The following is a 13654-nucleotide window of genomic DNA, read 5'->3' on the forward strand; positions in this document are numbered from 1 at the left end:
ACCGGACGACCAGACACTTACGGACTATCTAGAAACAATAGCCTTAGCGTGGTTCAACAATGGGGCCAGACAGTACATGGACTTGCCGTTCACACAGGACGACATTAGAGCAATAATAGCTAGCCTGCCCCCGGGCAAAGCGCCAGGCTCCGACGGGCTAACGGCGAACTTCTATAAAGAATATACGGACATTCTAGTGCCCAGACTGTACAGAGTCTTTGAGGAAGCAGTAGAATCAGGTATACTCCCACAATCGATGCGTGAGGCTATGATAATCACACTGCTCAAACCCGATAAGGACCCCACTAATCCGGACTCCTATCGCCCCCTTTCGCTAATAAATATAGATGCTAAAATCTATGCAAAGCTGCTCGCGGACCGTCTTAAGTACATGCTGCCGCAAATAGCGCTCTCTGACCAATCCGGATTTGTCTTGGAGCGGTCCACTTCACATAATTTGAGAGTACTGTTTGGACTGCTGCACTATCTAGATCTCAAGGTGCAGGCCGCAGCCGCACTACTGGATGCGACGAAAGCATTCGATTCTCTCGAATGGAAGTTTCTGCTTACCCTTTTTACCCGTATGGGTTTTAGTCCACTGTTCGCCAAACGCATCAGCATATTATACAACAACCCGACCGCTAGAGTTCGGGTAAATGGACAGACCTCGGCTCCTATCCCTATTACAAGAGGGACTAGACAAGGGTGTCCACTGTTGCCGTTGTTGTTTGCTATTGCAACTGAACCACTTGCGGCACGCATGCGTCAACATCATACTCAGCTAAGCATTGGCTTTACGTCGCGCGGCCTGCTCATATCCATGTATGCCGACGATATAACAATATACATGATGAATCCGGCAGAGAACTTTGACCCGCTGATGAGAGAGGTGATACGGTACAGTGGACTCACCGGTATAAACATAAACTGGTCGAAATCTACTATGCTGCCATTAACGGACGGCACAAATAAATGCCATACTGAATTTCCGATAGATTGGGTAGTAGCTAAAGTCAAATACCTAGGAGTCAAGATTAGTCGCTCTATCCAGGACATTTGGCTATCAAATTTCTGTGTGGCAATGGATTGGCTTGAGGGCAAATTTAAGAAATGGAAGACTCTACCGTTATCACTGACGGGCCGCATAGCTATTGCCAAAATGGTGGTGGTTCCCAAATTTCTTTATTTATTTATAAACATACCGTTGCCCTTAACTATGGTGTTTTTCCGCCGTCTTAGGTCTGCTATAATCGAATTGGTCTGGGCGGGCAGGCAGCCTAGAGTGGCCTGGAATCTTCTTACACTTCCATTCCACCAGGGAGGTCTGGCAGCTCCGGATTTTGAGCTATATGCATACAGTGCGCAGGCCCAATACCTGTACTACTGGCACTACCCGATCCCATATCAACCGCACGTGGCAATAGAGACTGACGTGGCGGCCCCCTGCCCCCTTAAGGCTGCGGCGTACAAGAAATACAAACGGTCCCAAGAGGACATTGATACTGTAGAGGTGGTGCGTTGGGCGTGGACGGGTATTGCAAAAAGAGCAGGTGTAAGTGAACTATATGCCCCGAGCATGCCATTGGAGGGTAACTCATTGCTGGGACCTCTGATGGACGCCGCAGTAGTACGTAGAGCGAACAAACGTGGTCTAAAAGTAGCATGCGACCTGTACCCAGATGACATTTTCATCACACTACAAGATATGACTGAGTCGACTGACCCGACGGCCTCAGAACTACTACTATACTATCAATTACGGGCTGCGTGCAAACACAGGTACCCGGTCTTCCCTGAGGCCCCACCATCGCTAGCGGCCCTGGAGGACATACTCTCGAACGCCTCTTCGCATAAGTTGATAACACGCATATATAGGGCTACACAGAATGCAACGCCTGTCCCGCACATTGACACACGGGTGTTATGGGAGGCAGAGGCAGGTATCAGTATTACGGAAAAACAATGGACATTTTGCTGCACACAACTTGAACACCTCTCGCCCAACTATAGGCTGCGGCTCATACACTTCAACTATTTACACAGAACGTACCGCACACCCAAGCAATTAGTTAAAATGGGTCTGCAGGCAGATGCCTCTTGCTGGAGATGTGGTGAGAGGGAGGCTACGTTCTATCATCTAGCTTGGGAATGTGGACCAATCCACTGCTTTTGGGAGGCAGTCTTCCGTAGCATAGTGCAGATAGTGGAAACACCCATAGACCCTGACCCGCTAGTTGCGCTCCTGAGATTTGTAATGCCAATACCAAGTACATCCCGGAGACTGGTAGCCCTTCTGTTATTGCTGGCCATGCGGCAAATAGCAATACACTGGAAGCAAAGGGCTCCGCCGAAAATATCAAGTTGGGTAAAATCTGCAATGTACTGTAAAGACCAGCTATCTGCCTATTGGGAACTGATGCCATTGCGCTCCAGGCCGGCGGACATTTGGCAGCCATTGGTGGACTGGCTGGCTAGGGCGGAAGGAAATGACAGTGACTGAGGGGTGCGCGAGGGGTCAGCCTGTGGAGTGTGAGAGTGAGGTCCGTGGTGCGCGACCAGCCTTATTGCATAGCGGCTGAATGAAGTTGTGTCCATGTATATTCAATCGGAATACTGCTTGCTGATTTGCAACACTCGCTTACGTTTGTTTCTGTTGGTTAACAAGTTCTGAACATATGTTGAAATCTTGCACAAGTGTACGTCATATGCACATCTGGATGTATAATGCAATGCAACTAAGCTGCCTGCCTCCGGGTTGTTGGCAAAATAGCGGTGTACACATTGGCGATAACAATAAAGGTTTTGAAAACATTAAAAAAAAAGAAAGAAAAAGGTTACGTTGAAACAACAAAAAATAAACAGGAGGAGGTGAAAATGGGAACAGAGTGAATCCTAGCATTGTGAAGAACATTTAAGGTGAGGTTGATACCTCTATTAAGAAGAGGGCGGAAGCTACTGGAAGTGGATAGTACTGGTAAGTATTGGACTACAAAAGGTTTCAGAAAAGAAAAGTCTAAAGTTGCTTCCTGAAGAGAAGGCATATGATGAAAAATTAAGAGCAGCACCAGTTTCATCATACAGGCTGCCAACCACTGTCTTTCCTTCTCTATTTTAGGCTTCAGTAAGGAAATTTGACATTTGGAAGTTCTGTCATTGGACAGCAGCAGCCTGTCAAGTCTGACAGTGACCATATTCCTACACACACACACAAAATTTAAAACAAGTTCAATTCAATGTTAATAGAAAAAGATTGAATTAGAAGCAGGAAATGGTTACTGAAATATGTGAAGAAAGAAAACACAAGTCTATAAAAAAAATAGTTAAAACAGGGAGAAGTAATGACTTACAATCAGGAGAAGACAGGTTCGTTGAGGTCTAACCATTCTAAACATGCAGGTGAAGAAAAATAAAATTGGGCCAAACATGGAAAAAATACAACTCTGATTGAATAATAGCCAGGTTCCAACAGACCCTTCATGGAGGACAGAAAAAAGTAAAAAGGGAAATGAACCTAGCTCTTATCAAATCTATCAACATCAAATCCTAAACATAATGTATTTACTAAAATCATATTTAAAAGAAAATGAAGAACAGTTCAATAGCATTTCCTCATGAGCAGGGGACATTTATACACATATGACACATTGGAAGATTCCAAAACCATGTACTCCACTACAATAGTTGGTGAAAATGAAAATTCTAAATATCAAAGACTACACTTACAATTTAGAAGTAAAAAATTGGCATTTACCCTCTATTTCGGTGAACTTGAGAGCTGCCTCATTGAGGCTGTGGACCCTTTCAGTCTGAGCAGCAATGTCAGCTTCAAGTAAGCTATGTTTCTGGAGTAAGTCTTCCACCTCCAACAAATGCTTCCCGTACTCTTTGGATACAACCAGCGCCTATAAAAATGAATGAATACAGAAAAAATGTCGATCAAACTCTAAACTTGCTGTTTAATTGAATATACACTAAACTTATATAATCTGGATCTTCTCCACCAGGGCAGTTAAGTATATGTCTCTGTTGATTTGCAGAAGGATGTAAAGCCCGTCGGACTCTAAATAAGGCTACAGGTCTTAGGCCTTCTGTTCTTTTCTTACATAGTCCAATGAGGATGGAAAGAATAGACTGGAGCCAGCTATTAGCAATCGTGCACAATGATGTTACAATCAATGAATGAATATTAAAGGTGCTGAGAACTAAAGTCTATAATACCTAAACCATAATTTTCAGTGCTTCAATTCTTGTAACCTAAAACTTGGGGAGGGACGGGTGAGACAAGACCGATTAACAAGAACATCAAGTTTGAACAGATGAGTTTCAAAACAAAAAATAAATCTTGTTTGAATATGAGGAGCCTCCTCAATTTCACACCGTCAGTAGTCTTATAAACATCTGCTGGTAAGACATTCCAAAAGGTGAGAACAACCACTGAAAAAGCCTAACCTCTAAAAGCTGAAATCACAAATTAAGAAACCATCATGTAGCCAGTAATCACATACTGTAATATTCAGCTAGGGTAATAATACACACATTTATTGCACAGGGTGGACTTCTTAGCAATAGCAAAGACTTTGCTAATCACTTAAAGGACTAATCAGGTAGATTCATCAAGCATTTTTGCGAGCGTAAACGGTGCGAATCGCAAAATTCGGCAGTTTGCGCCCGCAAAAATGGCATTTGAGATTCATCAATGGTTCATGAACTCGCAATTTGAAAAATCACAAATAATTGCGATTTCTCAAATTGCGATCGCATTTAAGGAATCTCAATTAGAGATTCCTTAAATGCTATTCATGAACCATTTCAGAATTGCGAATTCGCTATTTTTTGCCGCTATTTACAGCGAAGTCTGACTTCGTGGTAAATAGCGAAAACTTAGAAAAATGCACTTTAGTGCATTTTTCTAAGTTGTATGTTACACACACACATGTCCTTTGGACATGTGTGTGCGCAACATCAGTCTACATTTTCATTTCAGGGGTGCTACAGGGTGTCCTTTGGACACCCCTGGCACCCTTGAAATCGCATCCTTATTTGCGATTAGCAAATTGCTAATCGCAAATAAGAAATACCTCCCCATTCATTCCTATGGGCCTTTAGACCCATAGGAATGAATGGGGAGTCATTCCTTATTTGCGATTAGCAATTTGCTAATCGCAAATAAGGAAGCTGTAGAAATCGCAATTTTGTTTACGATTTCTACATGAATCCCGTTTTGCGAGTCTTTAATAGCGATTCCTTAATAATCGCTATTAAGGACTCGCAAAACGGGACATTGATGAATCTGGCCGTAAGTGGATGAAGTGCACAGTCACTATGGGAATTTAAGAATGAGGTAATAAGTTCTCTACTTACCACAGGAATTTGCACTCACTCAACCATATAAAGGCATAGGTCCAAGCAAAGAAGTCCTGTACACCAGCACCATAATACATACACAGGGACATTGGCAAAAAGTCCTTAAAGGGCTTCACTAACTGTCATCCATGAGGTGGTGCTAAGTTAACGTCTCCCTGTAGCTGCCCATGGGGGGGACAATAAAGTTCTCTAGGGCCACCTCAAGTCTGTAACAGCACCATACTGTGATGAGAGTTTTTGACCCCTCAAAAGGCAGGCCAGATTTAAACTGGGAGTGACACTAACCGCGCAGTAGGAGCCACATGGTCGAGGCCTCTGCAGGCCTCTGAAACGAACCATGAAGGCTCTGATGAGGATGGCGCAGTCTTTTACTCCACCCATCCTTGTGTGAACCGCCATAGGCGGGGGGAGTCTCGCAGCTGTAGTTTGAACTGGCATAACTGGTTTTATGGCTGAGGTCTACATATGCATGCGCTAACTCAGTGAACTGGAATATAGCTGGACAGAGCATATTTTCCTAATTTTTCAGGTGCCACACTCTACACCCGGAGCACATATGCACAACATGTGGTCCAACATTTGATCAATAGTCCAGCACAAGGTCTCTTGGCATGCAAAGGCTGCACGAACCGAGGTACTCGTGAGACTGGTGAGTGAAGGCAACAACATTACTTGGGTTTTTTCCAGTCACTTCGGAAAGGAGCTGGTGTGGCCTGGAGAGGCCTGAAAGAGGGACAGGATTCTTATGACATTAAGGGATAAATAAGGATTCACTTGTGCTGTCCTGAGCCACAATGGGACTATTCCACAGAATTCTCCAGTCCCCAACTTGTCTTTCAGGTACATCAGGCTTCGGATGCAGAAGGAATGGCGAATATAACCTGAATCTACAGCCAGTAAGTGGCCAAGTCACCATTCCGGCTACCAGCCAAGAGTTAGACGGTAAGAAGGGGATTTGATATCATTAGCTAAGAGAGGGCCTCATCCACATAGCACAATGTCAAGCACACAGGCACAATCTTCCCTTCAGGAGTAAAAGCTTCCGCTTGAAATCTGAAATCAGTGGAAATGTGAGAGGGCAGTAGTGCCAGGTGAGCATGCAAGGGAGAGAATGATGTCTACAAAAGTCAATGTCCAAGTTATCACTGCATTGTTTATCCGATTCTTTTTTGTACCAGTTTCTAGTTCTGTAGCCAGCCAGAGGGTCCTTTTGACCCAATCTGTATGAGGGAGGTTGGATAGTAAATATACTTATCGTGGCAGTTAGCCACATAATTATATATATTTATTTGGGCACCTGCTGCCTTCAGCCAATACCTGAAGAATTCTAGAATTGCCATGTAAGGGGAATAGGGATAGCACCAAAACTGTGCAGACCTCCTAAAGTAAGAGGTCCTCTAAGATTTCCCAACATATCTGATCACAGAAGTAGGAAAAGCACAGAAGGCAAACAAGGGGTGTGAAAAGAGGTACGTAGAAGAGGTGGGTGATAATTATTGGCAGAGATCAGAGTTATCTGTGATGATAAACAAAGGGTTCCTGCCAGGAAGAAAGGTGTCCTGCGGAGAGGTAACAACATTCTATCTAATATTTAAAAAGTTAAGCTAAGAAAACTAGCAGTAGGGAGGAAGATTAGAAAATGTACTGAGGGGAATATTACACCTGGAAAGGGAGGAAGTAACCCAAATGGCCACATCCTTTCTGAGTTTTACTTAAGGCAAGGATGCCTGGGCATTGTAGAATAAGATTAAGAATAATTCAGAAAGCGAAAAAGTTTGCAAATGTATTATACGTTCAGTCTGTCACTTCATAGTGACACTTCAACCTGGCCTCTGATGCAGATGTGGTTCAGGCTCTTCCATCTAACTATACCTTGGTCAGACAGGATCGGGAGTTTAGACGGGGAGGCGGAATTGCTATTATATTTAAAACTATCTATAGTTGCAGATCGACTAAGGGCTCTTTGGCGGACTGCGAGAGCCTTTCCTTTGCCATTGGCTTCTCTCCCACCTGTACTTTTTCTGGCATTCTTCTCTACCGTCCTCCTGGAGGACACACTAATTTTTGTAATGACCTTCCAGGTATTGCTATAAATCTGGCTAGCCACACCCCCAACTTCTCAATTCTTGGTGACTTTAATATTCACCTAGATGAACTAGACTCTTCCCCTTCGCGAGACCTTGTGGCAGGCCTTGAAGTTTTTCACTTCAGACAAATCGTAACTGGCCCTACCCACAAAGCTGGCCACTGACTTAATCCTTTTTTCACTAATCTAGATAATATTACCGTGAACAAGACAATTTTAGTACCCGGGTCAGACCACTCATCACTATCCTTTGTCTGGACTCCCTGGGCTCTGCCACAATCCTCTACAAAATCTAAAAAACTGGGCCGGACCTGGTCAAAACTCTCAGTGGAGGAATGGGTAATGAATCTTAATAATTCTATCCCCACACCTTGCACTAATCCCATTAAGGCCAATGATAACCTCAATAGTTGACTGGAGTCCTCATTAGATCTTACCCTACCTAAGAAGCAATTTTGTCATCGAGTTGGCTCCAACAAGAAAGCTTGGTATACTCCCGAACTCACAATGCTTAAACAATCCTGTAAGCAGTCCGAGCAGAAATGGAGGAAGGATTTCTCTGAATCAAGTAGGGCGAACTATAGAATGGCACTTAGACTGTATAAAGACAAAATAAAGGCTGCTCAATCCAGCTATTATCAGGAAAAGATTGTGCTGGCCTCTAACACTCCTAGGGAAATTTTTAAAATGTGTAAATCCCTTATTACTCCTCCTAGCCCTCTTCCTGACCCTACGAACATACAAGAGCGTCGTGACGAGATCGCTAATTTCTTTTGCCACTAAGGTTGCTAACATTTATTCGCAATTCCAACAATTGGATGTTGATATGCAACTCTCCCCCCCCCTCCCATATGCCAGGTTGGAAGTCTTTGCCCCTCTTTCTCTTTCTGACTCACAGCGTCTCCTGGAGATCCTTAAGTCTGGATCCCCAGCTGATGTCGCACCCTTTCCATTCTTAAATTAGTATCAGAGATTGTATCCCCAGTCATCCGGAATGTAATTAATGCCTCCCTTGCGGCTGGACTGGTTCCCCCGCTATGGAAGCAAGCAAGAATTAAAGCACTTTTTAAAAAGCCAAACTCAGACCCTGGGGACTGGGCTAGTTATCGCTCAATCTCTTTACTACCTGGTATTAGCAAATTGGCCGAAAAACATGTTAACTCTATATTGGCAGCTTATGTGGAGAACAATAATGCCTTACACACCACTCAGACTGGATTTAGAAGCAAGCAGGGCACTGAGACGCCCTTCTTGCTGTGGTGGAAGAAGCAAGGGAAATTGTAGATACCGGAGGCTGCGCTGCCATCATTTTGCTAGATCTCAGCGCAGCCTTCGATACAGTAAATCACCGCATTCTGATCCAAAGACTGAGGGATGTGGGGGTAGCGGAGACTGCCCTTAAGTGGCTGCATTCATTCCTCTCCGATAGATCATTCATGGTCTTTGAAGATGAGGCTCTCTCAAAACAGACCCCTCTACAGTATGGTGTCCCCCAGGGATCTTCTTTAAGCCCCACCATGTTCAACATCTACATGCGGCCCCTTGCGGACACTGTGCTTCCCTGGGGGATCCAGCTGGTCACTTACGCTGACGATACCCAGCTGGTGGTGTCCCTCAGCCAACATGATATGAATGACAAGAACCTCACTTCCTGCCTGGTAAACGTAGTTGAGTGGATGGATTCTTCCTTTCTCAAACTTAATTGCTCTAAGACTGAAGTCATGATACTAGGACATGCTGCTCCCCCCAACCTAGATCCTTGGTGGCCAAGTTGTCTAGCCCCCCCCCTTTACCAAAGAAACAAATTAAGAGTCTGGGTGTATGGTTGGACTCTAATCTTAGTTTCTCTGTACAATCGCGCAAAGTGGCTGCCACGTGCTCTGGTCTGATCAGACTGATGAGGAAGATCCTGCCAATCCTCCCTCTTGATGCTAGACATCTGCTGGTGCAAGCCCTTATTCTATCGCATCTTGATTATTCCAATGCGATCTACCTGGGTGCTCCACAGGGGACTATCAAGATCTTACAAGTTGTCCAGAACTGTGCTGCCCGACTTCTATTGAATGTTCCGATGCGTACCTCAGCTAAGTCAGCACTCTGTCAGTTACACTGGCTTCCAGTGCAACAAAGAATTTGGTTTAAGGTCATGTGTACCGTGCACAAATCCATTACCGGCAACGGTCCCTCTGTGATCCTACCGATGATTCAACTATATCAGGTATCCCGGACACTAAGATCCAATAATAAAAAGTTCCTGACAGTCCCTAGGATCCGTCGGGCACGTATTGGTGGCCGAAGATTCACGCTCCATGCGGCAAAGCTGTGGTACCGACTCCCCGATTTCGTTCGTCTTGAACCTAATTACCTCCACTTCAGGAAATTGCTAAGACCTTCCTTTTCCCATGAGTAGCGGTGAAGTTCTAGTTGTCCTAAATGCGCTGGGATGCCCTAGGGTAGCCATGCGCAATGTAAATGCGTATTCATTCATTCATAGAAGGCATGGCTGGGGAGTGCAGGAAAGTGGAAATGCAAGGGTTACTGTCTCATCATCTCACCCATTACTCACTCCCCTTTTGCTTATCCTCTCACAAGACAAGGGTGTGGGGGGATGCAAATTCCATAAGAACTATAATTAAAGGACAGCATGCAGTATTAATGTATCTGAACCATACTGAGGGAATCTATATCTATACTGGCTATGTTGTACTTTTAAACTGCTGATTTTATTTTCTATCTGCTTTGTAAAAAGAATCACAAAAAAAACTATAAGGCATCAATTGTGTCCTCACGTAACGCAACTTGTGCTATGTAAAGCGCTCTAAAACCGGATTCGGTTCAAGTTCGCGCTAAAAAAAAAATGCAACCAATATATATTTGAATTTTCACCTGGTAGGAGTGTGGGTTTAAGTGGCTGCTCTCATGTGTGTTCATTCTACTTATACTAAACTTCATGAAACACAATGATGAGAAAAGTAAGCTTGGAAACAAGGCACTGTGCCTTACCTGCATCTCTTCCATCCAGTCAATCATGTAGACCATTTCCTGGAAAATTTTCTGAAGGGCCACATTCTGCTCTAGGCGGCCTCGCCGTGCAGTCAGCAGGTCAGTAAGGAGTTTCCACTGCCGCAAGATGTTGTCCTTCTGTGCATTGATACGCTTGATATCATAATAGCTCTCTTTCTCCATTTCCTGAGCCAGCTCCACCACCACCTGAATCCGCTCCTGATAGGAAGAGATATCGGCCTCAATCGCCTCGTGCTTCTTCATGGCAGCTTCCACAGCTGGCAAATCATAGCCAAAGTTGTCCTAAGAGAAAAGGAAAGGTACCCAGAGAACAAAATGTGATCAACTCACTGGGGGGTGAAGTTTTTCCTACACTGCTACAAAATGGTTGAATTTGCTCCCTAACCATTTGCGATTTCAATCGAAGCTTTTAAAATTTAGGAAGGACTTAAGAACTTAACTTTAAACTGATATCCGCAGTTTAAACTGATTTCTTTAGACGGCTGATTCCTAGTTCCATTTTACTTTGTTCTCTATTATCTCTTCAGTGATTTGGTTTCTCGGACACTTGCGCCAAGATGCCTTGTTGGTATCAGCGCGCTCTATAAGATTTTTATAGCATAACATTTGACCATTTTACAATTGTTAAGATCCTTGTAGTCTGTCACTTCCGCAAAAATTTCCCTTTTCTCCTCACCACCATCAAAAATACACTGATGATCTCACAGTTGCTTGAGATCACCAGATAAGACCTTATGAAAAGGCTTTCTCCAGTCAGAGCACTTTTTAATATCCTTCCCTAAGCACAATCAGACAGAAAAATAGCGCCCTTGGGCTATGAGTCATAAAGCAGGCCGAAGGTTCTCTTCTATGACCTCAGCCAATGTATACAGTGTATACAGTGAGAATAAATTTAGGGTAATGACCATGTTGCTGCAGCTGACAGGGACTCCGGCAGACAGCATTCTAACTCAGTCTCCTGTTTAACTATTTACCACGGTTAAACCTAAACCTTTAGTTGACCCATGCATCTAAATGTAATGGTTGCCTGCTAGTTTAATTGAAATTATAATTTCTGATTTAATGTAGTATTTTCACCTTAATATTAATATTTTGGGGGGAGGAGCCAAGATGGCGATCGGAACGGTCGCATAACCGCCTCGCTCCGTGATCTCTTCCTCCCCGCCACCTATCCTGTATTTCATCCTGTTCGGGGTGTTCCGAATTTGGTCACTGAGGAAGAGCCGTCACTTACCATCCTTCTCCGGGGCTCTGGCGTGCAGTGATTTCGGCGTTCTGCCCTGGTCACCTTGTTGGCCTTCCCGGCCCTGACGCCGGGGCCTCGAGTGCTGTGCCTGCCCGAAGATGTTCGGAGTGCCGGCGGTCCGGAACCGGTGGAGAGACCCGATGGTGGGAGCCTGAGAGCCGCGGGCCGGGACCCCCGGGGCGGACCCGCCCCCGCTGGTGGGCCACCCCGCATGTCCGTTCGCCTACCGGCCCGAAGAAGAGAAGCCGCGCTGTCCGGCACCCCTCAAGTGAGAAACCCACTCCTGTTGTTAATCCCGACCGGGATCCGGTGCTGGGCTCCCCCCGAGTGCTGTGGGGAGCACGCCCGTTCTTCTGGTGACTCTCCTTTCTCCGCCGAGCGCCTTCCGCCGCGGTTTGGCGGTGAGCCCTGGGGCCGCCGGTGCTCCTGGTGGACTTGGAAGAACCTGTGGCGATGGCGGAGGGTGCTGTACTTAAGATGGCGGATGGCCCCTCGGGGTGTCTTTCTCCTGGAGACAGGGAGGCTGCCGCATTTGCTTTCTCCGGCCCTCGCGTGGTTTGGGCGGCCCCTACTCGGAGTGCTATCTTGTTTGCCCTGTCTGCTCTGCGGATCGACCTGTCCTTGAAATGTCGAGCCATGGAATTGCGGATAGCTGCCATGGTGGCTCCGCCATTTTGTGACGAAGTGTCGTCTCCCCGAATTGTACTGCCTGGAACTTCGCCGGCGGCTGTGCTGGGATCTCCGGCTGGGTGCTCGATTCTATGGGATCTAGCGGACCCGGTGCCGATGCTGCAGTGCTTTCTACATCCTGTTTTCTTTGCTTCGTGCTGGACGGCTCAGATACTGTGCTTGGTCACATGGATCCTTGAGGAACTTTTGCATTCTGACTGCTGCCGAGTTCTCCTGGTTGCTTCTGGTTTGCCGGGACGGTGTTTTGCGGAGATCCCACCGGCTTTTCCTGACTGGTGTGGACCCACTGTGTTCTGCTGTTTTTTGGCTGTGGCGGGGTTGGGAAGCTCGACTCTTCATAAAAGTGGACAGGGGTGATCGTGCCCGGATGCCTGTGGGACCCTTTTTACATGGCATCTCCGGGCCTCGTTATTCTGGATGGTTCCTGTTTACATCCCGGTGTAGGCTTTTCTTGACTCTCCTTTTCGACCTCGATTAGTGCATTATTGTTGCGGGGGGGTAGTGTTTTATGTCTCGGTCGCTGGCTCCTCTCCTCTCTCTTTCTTCCTTATCCTCTGTTTCCTTTTCCTATTCCCCTCTCTTTCTTCGTTATAATTCCCTTTCTCTTTTTCTATATTTCGGGTGACTCTGGGCGACAGGCACGCTGTTTAGTGGGGTAGGCCGTAGCCATTAAAGTGATGTAGGGTGGGGGGGGTGTTTGTTATTTTAGTTTGTTTTATTCTATGGTCCCTTTATTGCCTTTTTCTAGGGGGTGGGCTATGTCCCTTGGTGTTTACTCCTCTGTTTCGCTAGCGTCTGCACTTTCTCCTTTTTCGGGGCGGGTGGGCTGTACGTGTGGCGTCCACTTTATTTGTTTGCTGGTATTCTTCCTCTACTCTGCACATGGTATGGGCGTGTGAGGTCTTTGGGCTTTGCCCTACTGTGGTCGTCTGCTTGCGTGGGGGGCTATTTCCCTCCCGCCCCCCCCCCTTCTTTTCTGTATATGTTGCATGACGCGCTGGTAGATATGGTTGCTGCCTCCTTTATATAATGTAAAATGAAACCTCTTTTATCCTGGCGCTGGCGATGTAACGATTTTATTTGCATCCATCCTGTATTCTCCCTATCGTATACATTGCTTTGTTATTTTGATTCTCCTGACTTTGCGGCCGGCCCCTGTGGTTGTAGGCCAGCGCTTGTACTTATACGTGTCTTTCAATAAAGGTTTTAAAAAAAAAAAAATATTAATATTTTGCTATGCATTG

General features: G+C 45.7%; 1 protein-coding gene across 1 annotated transcript in view; it reads right to left on the minus strand.

The window, feature by feature from the left end:
• SPTBN4 (spectrin beta, non-erythrocytic 4) overlaps nt 1–13654 on the minus strand; it is a 1415585-nt gene that overhangs the window by 1295338 nt on the left and 106593 nt on the right. Inside the window, 2 exon segments of the mRNA XM_078660647.1 lie at nt 3752–3902; nt 10454–10756. Of these exon segments, the coding sequence (XP_078516773.1) occupies nt 3752–3902; nt 10454–10756 (454 nt within the window).

This window comes from Lissotriton helveticus, chromosome 9 (assembly GCF_964261635.1).
Source record: "Lissotriton helveticus chromosome 9, aLisHel1.1, whole genome shotgun sequence".
Taxonomy (NCBI): Eukaryota; Metazoa; Chordata; class Amphibia; order Caudata; family Salamandridae; genus Lissotriton; species Lissotriton helveticus.